This window comes from Charadrius vociferus, unplaced genomic scaffold (assembly GCF_000708025.1).
Source record: "Charadrius vociferus isolate BGI_N301 unplaced genomic scaffold, ASM70802v2 scaffold610, whole genome shotgun sequence".
Lineage (NCBI taxonomy): Eukaryota > Metazoa > Chordata > Aves > Charadriiformes > Charadriidae > Charadrius > Charadrius vociferus.
The window spans coordinates 769,479-782,465 of record NW_009646437.1 but is presented as its reverse complement, the minus strand read 5'-3'; the positions used below and the strand labels follow the sequence as shown (position 1 = coordinate 782,465).

The 12,987-nt window shown below is 50.5% G+C and overlaps 1 protein-coding gene across 1 annotated transcript in view; it reads right to left on the bottom strand.

The window, feature by feature from the left end:
* GALNT14 (polypeptide N-acetylgalactosaminyltransferase 14) overlaps positions 1–12,987 on the bottom strand; it is a 61,514-nt gene that overhangs the window by 16,279 nt on the left and 32,248 nt on the right. Inside the window, exons 6-11 of the mRNA XM_009881958.1 lie at positions 12,972–12,987; positions 10,312–10,377; positions 8,432–8,553; positions 3,811–3,898; positions 2,965–3,049; positions 1,467–1,570 (exon numbers count right to left, since the gene is read on the bottom strand). The exon at positions 12,972–12,987 is cut by the window's right edge and continues 12 nt beyond it. Coding sequence (XP_009880260.1) covers positions 1,467–1,570; positions 2,965–3,049; positions 3,811–3,898; positions 8,432–8,553; positions 10,312–10,377; positions 12,972–12,987 — 481 coding nt within the window. The remainder of the gene's footprint in view (positions 1–1,466; positions 1,571–2,964; positions 3,050–3,810; positions 3,899–8,431; positions 8,554–10,311; positions 10,378–12,971) is intronic.

Below are 12,987 nucleotides of genomic sequence, written 5' to 3'. Positions count from 1 at the left end.
GACTCCCCGGGGCAAGCACCAGTACTGGAAACATCGTGCTCCGTAGGATGGGCCTTAACCACACGTAAGGAACACAATGCCCGCCATTGCAGGGCATCAGACAAGCTGCCAGGATCGAGCTTCCCCGGAGGGCAGGCTGCCCCGTCACTGTTCATCTCCCAGGAGCAGCTTGTGCTGGCTGCTGTCAGAGAAGAGTGACGAGCAGAGACGGACGGCAGGTCAGGCGCAAGGCAGCAGTCCCTCTCCTCCTGTCTAGTTCCCTTCTTGAATGCTCTCTTTGGGCCATTGATCCAGCGCGGGAGGCGGGAGGGCTGCTGCTCCCTCCTAGGTTTCCTCAGAGCCACCCCACTCAGAGAAGCAGATGCTTTGGGTCAGTCCGGTGGCAAGACACCCACCCACCCACCGAGAGAAAGCACGAAGGAGCGAGATCCTACTGCATAATGAGATATAAATAAAGAAAATACGCTAGAGGAAAAAAGGCATGTGAAGGAAACAACAGTGCCAGGTTACTGCACTGTTACTGCAAGGCAGCAGCATCTGTTCCCTTGGATGACTGACAGCATCGCTGTATGCGTTGAGACACGAGATCCTTCCTTCCTTGCTAGCCATACTCCCCAGGGGTGCGAGCTATTAAAGCCAGGTTCTGATCTGTCTCCCTGACATCACGTGCCTCCCCCTTCTTTCACCGATACAGTCTATTGCTCTGATCTGCAGCATCGCTACGGCTTCAAAGACAGAACAGCCCAGCCTGATCCAGCTCTGCTTGACATGGGGGACGAGGGACAGGCTGTTACCTCTTTCATGTGCCCTCTCAAGTTTGCATGCAGGAGATTTCTTAATGCCCATCTTGCCCCGTGATAATGGGCAGAGGTGACTGAATGTAGGTCAGCTCTTAACCTTTTTCTTCATGCAGGAAAAAAGATAGTGTCAAGGAGAGCCTGGCAGCGCTCAGCCACCTTAGTGAGACAGGAATGGAGAAGCAGCCACATTACTTTGCCACATGTTTGCAGCATGTCAACGGAGCTACTGTTTCAGGCACTCTGCAAATTCAGAGAGGTGCTGATGCCTCAGTTCATAGCTTCAAAATACTGTTGTCAGACAACGGAGTAAGACACGTCTTCACTTTGTTAATGAGAAAATAAGATCAGGAAGGAGTAGGAGGGTGCATGTAGCGTTCTCTCATCTGTTGGTAACACCAAAGCTGAAAACTCTGTGGTTTAGGGTATTTACCTATAGAAAACCAAAGCAGCATGGAAGGCAGGGTGTCCCAAATACCAACAATTGCTCACTTCCCATCATTCGTGATTGTTGGATCACTTACTCAGCTGAGACCATAACCTATGAATGTAAGTGAGGGAAACCATGCAGAGCATTCAAAGCAAAGTCCAAAATAGCCTTGTATGTATCTGGCATGACTCAGGAAGAGAAGCCAACACAGCAAGGCATGGGAGGAAGAAGTGACTCACCAAAGTTCTCCCCGCCCCAGATGTCCATGGCACTATCATACTTCCCCAGGTGGTTGAACCAGGCTTTGTCGATCACAAACAGCCCCCCGGCAATGATGGGAGTCCTGCAGAATGGGTAAGGGAAGAGGGGACACACTCTCAAACACTGCTGCAGCACCTGGATGCACAGAAGCAGCCCTTTCCTTTGCCTCCTCTTCCATCGTCATGCCATTACCTATGTATCTCCTTCTCCCCAACAACACACCTCAAAAAGCATCTGAGCATTTCTTTCAGCTGCCTTGGTATTTTGGTGTCAATCATAAATTGCCTGGCACTTAATGACTGGCTAATGCACCCGTCAGCACAACTCCTACAAGCCCAAAGTTCACAGCCCTGATTGTAGGCTTCAGCATCAAAAATGCACTTAGCGCTCAGGGGGTTATTCACTCAGACGGGCTTTTTGCCTGGAGCCAGACTATTAAGAGCACCATTCCACTGGGGAGGGGAAGGCAGAGCCAATTCAGAAGGGCTTTTTAAAAGTCATCACTAGCTGTGTGATCTTTATTTCAAAACAGGGTTACTTTTCATTCTTTGGATTAACTACAGAAACTGCACAGAGAAGGCCCATGGAGGAGGGGAGGGCAGACCCAGAAGACAGCTCGGGGAGACATGCCATTTACTGGCACGAGTCCCATCTCCATTCAATTGCAGGCAGTGTGGATGCCTTAGAGGAGGCCTGGGAGGAGCTGGGGTGGCCCAGGCGAGTCTCCACAGTGCCCTATGTGGCAGGACAACCAGCAACGTGAGCATTCAGGAAGTCAGCGAGAGCTCCTGTTAACAGCAGCATCCTAAGGAGAAGCAGTGCTTTGCTCTCCTGTGAGCCCTCTGAGGCACTACGCCTCCCCCAACACTTGGTCTCCTCCGTGCCGCACACCCCATCGCTTCACGGCTGGGAACGCAGATACCAGCACTCGGCTTGCTGCCAGGAGAGTTTTTCAGCAGAATGAGGGACTCCCTCCATCCCATGGCATGAGGACAGATGGCATCTCTCCTGTTCAGTTTCGCTATCTCTCCTGCACATCCCAAATTTCTGAGGAGCCTTCAGCGAGGTCCAGAAGAGCAGCACTGATCTGGAAAGGCTGGACTAGACACCACGTTTTTATCAAGTGGGCTGAGGGCACTGCCTTATTTTTCAGTGACAGCTGACCTGAGAGAAGCAGGAGTTTAGAGGGCTGGGGCTTCCCCCTAACCATATTCAGCCTCCTTAGCGTTACCAAAACACAAATAACTATAAACATACCCCTTCTACTTTTGTAGCACCCTCAGGCTTCAGGGTTGGGAGGTGAAGCTGTACTGCAAATCCCAAGCTAGCCAGAAGCTCACTATAGGTATTAGAAGTTCAGAACTGTCCTGGAAGGAATATCACACTGCTGTGGTACGTGGTGACACACATGAGGTCAGATGAGACACCTGTCATGCCCCGCATTCCTCAGGTGCCTCCTTACCCCTCTTGACTTACTTAATGGGTTCGGTGGGATCAAGTCGTTTGGCTTTCTGCTCTGGGGAAAGCTGCTCCCATTTGAAATGCAGACTCCAGTCAAAACCTAAAACCGAAGTAGAGAAGTACCGTGGGGAAATTAGATATGAGTATGGATTAGGACGCAATGCAGGCTGCTGAAGCCATGTTTGATGGAGTATTTTCCCCACTTTTAAATGACTTAAGCCATGGAGATGCAGCTCTTGGGAGAAGAGTCCAATGACTAACATATTTTACTACTGCATATGAGCAAGAAACAACATATTGCATTACAATTGCAAAGTCAAGCACTCCAAAGGCAGGAAAAGTCAGAATTACAGCTGCTGCCGAAACCTCGCTTTGTCCCCTTGTGCGCAAAAATACACGCTCTGATGGATATTGCGTGCTACAAATAGCACAGGCATACTAATAAGCGCTACAGTCGCATCCTCCATTTGTTGCCTAGACATCCCCCATCTCCTCTTGTCAGCAGACCAGCTTTCAGCGCTGCCAAGGGTGGCTTTGACATGACCCTTCTTTCCTGCTTGACCGCTTTATCCACTGTAGCAAACACACGCTCCACTGTAGCACACGCCACGCTTACCTCATGACCCTTCTTTCCTGCTTGACCGCCTTATCCACTGTAGCAAACACCATTCCTCACGCCATGCTTACCTGTCTCTAAAATAGCCAGAGAACAACCAGCGGGGAGCACTGAACACTGTTAATGCGCTTTTTGCAAGATAGCAGGAGCCAGCGGTGTGGTGCAGAGCCACCAGCTCCTCAGGCCAGTGCACGTTCACACCACAGGATGGACACCCACAGGGCATGCACACAGCTTGGACTTACCTCCTCTGAGGTCGGAGGAAGCCGCCACGTAGGCAAAAGTGTCCAAGTTGATGATGTCAATAACGGGGCTGACCACTCGGGTGGGATCCTGGAAAGCAGAAGCAAAACGACCCGTGACTTCAGATCACACCACTCAAACTGGTCAAGGGATGCTCTAAACTCCTGGAGACACCAGGTGGCTTGAAATCTTGGTGTCACTCAGGTTTGTTAGGGACAAGTGCCCACCACTGCCTCCTCCTCTTTAGCCATCACATCAATTCAACCAAGGAATTAATGGCATCAGCACCAAGCGGCAGAGGTATTGCTGGGAGCCCGGGAAGGCAGGCACAGTCTCTCCTGGGAAAGAGGACTGCGTGCTGCTGGGCCGCTGAGCTAGCATCTCTCACCCTCTTTGGCTTCACCTGCAGTCTCTCCCTGCACAGGCTGTGTGTGTACTCGGCGCCAAACTCAGCTGGATGCAAAGCTCCATCTGCCTTTTGCAAATTCACTAATGTATTCCCCTTTCACCTCCCTTAAATACTTTTTACTGGATTTCAGAAGTCGGGTAGCAAACAGGCAGTTGAAATGACAGAGGAAAAACACAGGCAGTCAAGCAGCTTAAATACAGGCATTTTTTAAACGTAGAAACCACGGGGATACAGTTAGAGTTTTGCCAAAGGTGTGAAAGGGTTAAAAAAAAGGACCTGAATTATTTTTAATAGTTGGTGGTGATTTAATTAACATCTTGTTATGGGCAAAGAGATTATACAAACAGTTATGAACAAAAATATCTACAGGAGGAAGAGACTCTGACAGCTTTGACTGGTCTCTTATCTCCCTTTTTCTTTACAAAAATCCCAAACTCCAATTATAGCTCAAACTTCAAGCTTTTACCCTCGCCAGATCAAATTGTTTTTCACAGCCATGTAAAGGAAAGCATCTGAGCACACACAGGCTTGCTCTCTCGCTCAGAAAAGACTTTGTTTTAGAAATTAGTCCGAATAAAGAAGTATTCAAATGCAGCTGTAGGAAGAAGCAACCAAAGGCCATGAGCTGGGAGCTGGACTAGAGCTCAGGGTTTCCAAATGAGCATGACAAATACTTGATATTTCCATAAAAACATCAAGTCAAGTGCCTTAACATGACTTTCAGCAAGTCCAACATCCCACTTAAAGGGCAATGTACGCTGTACCTACGTGGAGAAACTCAAGTCATGTCCGAGCGTGATGAGCCTTTCAAACCCATTGTAGCTACTGCACAATGCCTCCCAAATTGCCGCAGCAACTGCTTTGCGTACCAAACACTGCGGGGAAAGGATCGTATCTAGTCATTTAAAACTTGCCCCTCGAGCATCTTACTGGTGAGCACTTCTAACTAGCCCACACTCATCCTACGTTTCAATTCCACAGCTATACTCATCGCACAGCACAACTTCTTGCAAGGAAATCCCCTTTACCTCTTGGCTGAGCACGTTGCTGCAGAGTGCTAGCAGCTTTCAGCAGCGCAACCTTCTCCCTGCCTCACTTTCCCTGCCCTGTCATGGGGACATTTCTATTTACTCAGCTTTCACGAAGGTCTCTCTGACCCTCAATAGAAAAGCATGGCATGCTCAAGAGCACAGCACAGCTGCTATGATTTATTTTGGATTGAGCAAACCTTATTATAGGCAGCTTCACCTTTTTGGATTTTTTTATACCCTCCCATGCCAGGGCACGTTAATATTAATAACACCCAAATCTCGAATCCTCTTTCACATGACATTCTCAAAAACCTGAGAATGCACTTCTCCAATACACTTCTCAAACAAACCAAATAATGGATCTAAATCAACAGGGGAAAAAAACTCTGAAAATGGTCCTGAAGAAAATGGATACATTTCAACCTTGGAAAAGTACCTTGATTTCAGCTTGTCTCCCAAACTCATCATGACCTTGTAACGGAGAACAAAACAGGCCATGGTTGCTCCTCTGGCCCCACAGCAGCATCAGGCAAGACAAGAGGGCAGGCTGCCCCTCGCCCCCCTCCCCCTGCCCCAGAAGAGCATCAAACTAGGGGGGGATGCTTGAGCTGGAAGTGGAGGGGGTCACCATTCCAGTGCCATTTGCAAATTCAGTTTGAGGCAAGCTCGTTGAGTCATGCTGTATAAAACACCTTGGGCTGGATAATTACATTTTTAGAAAAGTTGTTCAGTCAAAATGCACTATTAATGGCTTTCGAGATAATTTTTCTGTAAGTAAAAACAAAAGCCCATGTGCCCACGCGCTCATCGTCATACGCTCACAAACACACTGGTGCGAAATACCCACCATTGCTGCTGCTCCCTGGGACACACATCCTCCCGGGCACATGTCCGAGACCCCCTGGACCTCCTCTCTTCCCCCTACACCCCTTCATTTGTTCTTAGACTTTCTAGCCCTGCTTGTTTCCAAATCCATATGCTGGGCACGTGCTGCCCGCACCCGAAAGTGAGTGTGGGCCTGGAGGGGAGGATGCCATCAGGTGCTGGGAAAGCTCGACATGGGGCGTGAGGGGCACCTTCACGTAGGTGCATGGTGGCACACACGGGCTCCGGTGTTTCCCACCACGGAAAACCGCGGGAATAGCTGCACTGGCTGAGAAAATAAGAGAGAAGCGACACACGGGGCGGTGGTGAAAGTGCCAAGTGTGCTTCGAGGCACTCGCTGCTGCTTTGCTTGACACTTAAATGACATTGGCTCAAAGCAGACTGTTCCTAGGAGGAACAGGGTACGAAAACTCTCTTTCTAGGCGGCTAATCCTCACCATAGCGGTCGGACAGGGAAGCTGGCTCTTTAGCACAGCCTGAAGGTGGCAGCAGTAACATTTCATACACTTCATTGATCAATATTTTAACCCTGGTGGAAAGGATGGGTACGGGGGCCCTGGGAAGAAGGAAACTGAGGACCCACTGCCCTTATGCTGTAGTTTTTGTGAGCAGTTAAAAAGCAAGCAAGTGGGATCCTAGTTGCTTTGCAAGCCCCTCAACACTCTTCATAGTAGATCTGTCTTGCTGCCTTCAGCTGGGCTGCAAGACAGCGGGCAGGACAAGTGCACCGTGAGCAGCAGCACAAGCTTGCCAACTGCCAGAGAAACATTTAACCCAGAAAAACAAATAAAAAGCAGATCACAGAGGTGACGTTTGCCTGTGATGCTATGTTCAGACCAGCATGCAGTGAAACTCTTACGGTGATGCTGCATGCGGCATCCACAGTCACCCACCCCACGGGCACCGAACATGGGGCACAGTCCCAGAGCCCCATGTGTGGGAAAGCAGCTCTGCCTGACCCCTTCCCACTGCCACCAATGCCCTTCTCCTGCCAAAACATATCAAAAGCTCCACCTGGGAAAGAGGCAATTGCTCTGGATATTCCTCACCAAAATACAGCAGGGCTTTGGCAGAGAACAAGGAACGCCTGCCTTAAAATAAACTTAGAGAAACAACCGCTGCAGTAAAGTTTAGTGGTGAATCCCACCCTGGGCCAGACCAGCTACAAGGCTCGAGTGGGGTTTCATAGCACACATTCTCATAATTCCACTGGAGCTGCGATCGATAATATGAAAAGGCTATTTTCATTATATTACCATTTATCAGCAGCGCTGTGGCCCAGCAAACCTGCAAACCCAGGCTGGGACCTCTCCAGCACTGGCTGCGCTACGAGCACCAGCAGCATCAGCTGTCCTCACCCACTGCCAAGGCACCTGACCTGGTGCTGTGCCCCCACTTCCCCCTGTCCCATCACTGCTGTCCACAGGGGACGCACAGCCCAGCCAGCACAGCTATCAAGTACGGAGGTGTGAAAAGCAGGATGCCTTGGACGACAGGCACCATGAACACCATCTGGGCAGGTTTCTCCATAACCCACCACCTTGGCTTCCCCTTGCTCCTCAGCTGCCCTTATTTCAACATAATTCAGTAGTTTTAAAATTACTGAGTAATAAATACTAGCAATCAGGAGCCAGAGGTGTAGCAAGGATGGGTGAACGAGGCACAGTGAAGGGAAAGGACCACGCATCCGCGTCGGAGCTGCAGGTGTCATCCCCTGCACGGTGCCAGCAGGTCACCAGCACAGAGCTCCCTGACTCGAGTGACAAGGCGCTGGGAGCCTCCGTGCGCACGTCTGGCAAGAGAGTCGCCGCCGGCAAAAGGCGAATGTCATTGTCTGCTCCGAAATCAGCAGAATTTAAATCCTATTAAATCAATTTATTAGCACTTAATTTGCATGAAATTAAATTCGGCCCCTATTCAAGGAGCCGTCACTCCCTTAAATCATCAGCACTGAGCATTTTACACGAGCCTAATTAAAAACTCTGCTGGAGCACTGCCCACGTATTCCCCTTCCATCACTCAACCTGTGTTTGCCGGTTAGAGCCCCACTGCCCTGGGAGGCACATTGTCCCACCCACCCACATGCTCTCCCTGTCGCAGGGACAACCCCACCTGGCTGCTGGGTGGAGGAAGACCAGCAAATGCCATTTTGCACGCTAGAAGCTCATCACTTTCTTACTCAGATGCCTGCGTGCAAGATGGTTATGGTTGGGTGGTCATGTCCGTTGAGAGGAAAGAGGAGGTGGACATCAGCGATGCATCCCTCGAGGGTGGCCCTGGTCTCTCAGGAGCACTCACCTCTTTGATCCTCTGCAGCAGAGGGAGCAGCCAGTCCTTATTCACCTCACAGTGACTGTCGAGGAAGGTCAGGACTCCTGCTTGTGCCACATCTGCCCCCCGGATTCGGGACCGGATCAGACCTGTTCAGGGACACACCACGTCAGCTGCCACGCAGATGGCTGGGCAATGTCCCCAGGCTCCTCCAGCACAGTCTTCTGCACTCATGCATCTCCTGAGTTTTGACCCATCTAAATCCCATTTGGACAAGACATGGCTCGGGTTTGCTGCCTCCTTCCCAGCTCTGCAAGGCACGCCAACCATTTCCCAAGGTCACCAAAGCAAATAAATGGCTCCACCAAGACTAATGATTTATGGCATTTATGCCAGTCTTTAATTTGCACAATTATTTCTGCTGTCACCTTCTGGGGCAAAACACAATTCAAAATGCTTTCACAGCCCCCTGCAGGTAATAAATCTAACACAGATGTAAGTCAGTGGGGAATGGGCCAGGGGAGCCAAGGGTGGCTTTTCTGTACGAAACCGCCGATTTAGACAGGAGTCAACTGGCTTTCCAACACCCCTCTTGCCTGCAGCCGATGCTCAAGTGAACTGCAGTGTAAGACAGGAGATGGTCTGCTGGTAAACAGGACACGCAGGTTGCTCAAGGGGAGCAGAACTTCTTGATGGAGGAGATACAGTGGTAATACAAGGGGAGATAGGAACAGACGGAGAGAGACAGAAGGGTTTCAGGGAGCAGCCACACATCAGGTCCACGCAGGAGGACGTCACTGATTTCATATTAAAATTCCTTAGAGGAAAGAGGCCAAGGAACAGCCTCTGAGCAGAAGGGAGAGGGACAGAAGAACAAAACCTGGAGCAATCCAGTGTTTGCTGAGGTCGCCTCCTGCAATGTAGGTGGTCCCTATATCTTTCTCTTCAACTCGTATGATCTTGTGGGTAGGCATGGTCTGCTGTATCCACCCCAGCCCTCCTCAAAGCCTGGCAGGTCCTGAGGAACACTGCTTCAGTGATGTATTAAGAGAGGTCAGCCCTCCAGGCTGGGTTCCCAAATCCCAACTGCTTTATAGAGTACCAACACCTCCAGGTCCATCCAGTGCCAGGGGTGAGCATATGTGTAGCCCAATAACACAGGAGAGAAGGGCAAGAAGGAGGTGTAGACCTATGAAGACCTCCCCTATCCTCCTGCCAACACAGGTATGTCTCTTACACCCACAGGTTCCACCCTGACACCAGACCTGCAGAGCTGAATATCTCTGCGGAAAGAATCAACAGACAAACTCCCTCCGCTCCACAGTCTTCCCAACCTGATACACACCTGGACTCGTGCCTTGTATTTTCAGCATGAAAAAACTTCTTTGTTTTTTGTTTTCCTAATACTGCAAAGCAGGACTTGAAAACAACCATTCAGACTATGTGGAGCTGGAAAATGTCTCAAAAGGTTGCCAGCAGCAGCCCAGTAGGATGTACATTCATCCTCCATATAACCCTTCTTAATCATTCAAATATAATTAATTAATTTAAAAAAAAAAAAAAGTATTCCACAGAAGCAGCAGGAGCAGATCTCCTCTCTTTCATTAGAGCAAACATCTTTAAAAATAAGACCCGGGGCTTTGTTTTGGCTGTTCTAATTTTCTGGCTAATAAGCTACAGCTGAGCCTCATTGGATATCTTAATAGTCCCATCTTTTTTCAGGAAGAGAGGGGGAATCCATTTCATATCCCAGTCCTTTATCACATCTCCTTTTATCAGGGCCCCTGTCCCCAGGACCTGCTGACCTCCCTTGTCAACCACGTCACTGAGGTCCCCCACCATTCCATCGCTCTCGCACCTCCCGAAATCTGGGTTTCCCACCTGGGTGGTGGGCAGGCAGCTCTTACCTTCTCGCCGTCCATTCCGCAAGCACTTCACCTTGGGAAGCTTGCCCAACAAGCGGCAGTCGTCAGCTTGGGAAATACAAAGGGGGGACATGTCACCCTCAGCCCTCATGGTGGCTCTGGCAGCAGAAATGGTCCCAGGGGAAACTGGGAGCAGGGAAAAGACCCTCTTGTGGACTGGCTGATGGCTCGTTAGGGCGACAGCACTGCCAGGGCACAAAAGTCTTACCCCTCAGCTCATGCAGTGTAAATCAGGACTGGCAGAGCAGCAGTTTTCATAACACTAGTGTAGACCCAGCACATTTACACCTTGAACAGCTAAATTGTGCTGTAAAGTCAGCATAGAAGAGTTGTGGTTGAGGTCAGTTGGAGTTTTTGCATGTTAATGCAAATTACTATTTTGGGTAGCCACAAAGCAACACACAAGCCATTTGATGCATGTCTGCGCAGTGGGGCAGCAGCCACCTGAGGTGGCCTGCGAGCCCTCAGCGAGGAGAAAGTGATGGTCAGAGAGCCCTGTGGAGCAGCTGGAGGCTCCTCATGCCCTAGGCGGCAGCAGCTCCATGGGGCAGAGCGGCCCCACAACCACCCACACCCTCAGGAGGTCCTGCGATCCCACACACAGTTGCTGCCATTGCTCTTGCCCCAGTGTTGCCTGCAGCCCCAGCGTCCCTCCTCACCCCGATTTCTCCCAGCAAGAGCTGGGCGCAGAGGCAGGTACACCCAGCACAGCCCCCTCTACATCCGCCCGCCCGTGCCGCAGCTACCACAACGCCTTCGTGCCTCTCAACCTCTCTGCCTCTTCTTCCTCGGCACTAATAACCACACACACGTGTGTCCCATCCCCTCTGCCCACCCCCTGCACCCGCACGCACCTCCCAGCACTTTCACCTCCTCCAGCAATATTTGTTGACAAGAGACATGGCCGTACCCGTACCCCAGACAACTCGGGCACAGAGCTGCGCTGCTCTGTGCACACCAGAGGAGCAGAAAGTGGCAGGGGTCAGCTATGGACCTACGATGGAGATTTGCTGGGGAGAGCGGCAACCCGCGTGCAGAACAACTGCATCCCAGTGAATAAAAGGTCAGCGGGCAGAGAGAGGTGAGAAACGAGACACGACTGGGCACGAGATAAAAGCACCGATTGCTTGGGGTGGGTTGCAGGGAGAAAACTGACCATGTGTGTATAGCGTATTATGCAAATACATGTATTTTATGTAAATGCATGCAGAATAGATGCCAGCAGGCTCAGACTATCACAGGAAAGAAGATGTAAGACAGCTGAGAAGCACTGGTTTTGAGTAGCTGAGGGGCCGCTTTAAGTTATGCAGGGAACAGGCTCCCCCCTGGCGCCCTGGGACCAGTTTAAACCCAGCCCCGCTCCTCTCCCCAGGTCACACCACTGGGCACGCTGCGACAGGGGAGCTGCCTTTCTACAAACCTTTCTCCTTTCAGGAAGGGAAGGCTTTGCCTATGCAGCCAAATACCCGGCACTTACTTCCTCCACTCTTCAAAAAACCTGCTCTGCTGTACGCCAGGGCAGCTCCAGCCCTTGCCACCTGCTCCTCCTCTCCGTCACAGCCGCTCTGCCGGTCCCCAGGCTTGCCCAGCCTGGTGCCCGGGGAACTGGAGCGGCTCCAAAGCTCACCATAATCACTGCAACCCCTTCCCTTGGCTTCAGCGACTCCCCAGGGAGGCGTTGATGCTGAGAAGTGGGTCTCATGTGAAATCTGTCCCTAATGCTCTCTGAGGCATTGCCTATTTATAACGCTCAAGAGCAAAGCGTAGATCCGCATATTTTTTTTTTAAACCTCTCTGGCTGTGTTTTCATATTTCCTAGGAAATGGCTACATTTTGCAGCTCCTTGAAATGTGAGTGCCACGGACCGCTCAGCCGAGGTGTATTTTATCATCCCTTTTATGCCTGAGACAGTTTTTTTGAGCACTTACTCTCCGCCCCTGGATCTTCCACTCCCCCATCTCTCCGGGCAAGGACTTTACCTGGGGTAGTTCCCTGGGAGCCCCCGGGGCTTCAGCTACCACCTTCTGCTAGAGATTGGACCTATCGATTTCACTTGAGTCACACTATTAACCGGGAGAGAACGGCAGGAGGACGTGGGCTGTCTGTGGTGTACAGCGCTATTTACGGTGTGTCTCAGAAATGGGCAACCCATGCAGGAAATTCGCTTTACACGGGTGAAAAAGAGGATGAAAAAGAAATCAGTGAAGAGTTGCTGGCCACCTACATAAACATATGCAGAATGCACACATACATTACGAGGGTCAGACTATCAGTATCCTGTGCAATTCCAGTGGTGTCAACCCAGAATTGCTCCCGGCTGATGCTGAAAGCCAGATCAAACACACCATGGCTGCAGCAGGATACGACCGGGTAAGGACTGGATTTATGTCTACTGGGCGTAAAAATGATTTGCCATGCACTTTTCTTGTATTATTTTCATGAGAAGAGGTTTGATCATTTGGAATTTGAATTTTCCACGCAGCGATGCAAACCTGGCACAGCGGGGTTTGCTTTCCACACCTACAGAGCTTTTAATTTCCTTTCACTTTGACAAACTCTTCCCCCTTCTCTGTGTAAACCCCCATCTCTCGCAGTCTCTTTCGTTTTGGCCCCTCACTTTAAATATTGAAAGGGTCACTTACGATCATCACTGAAGTC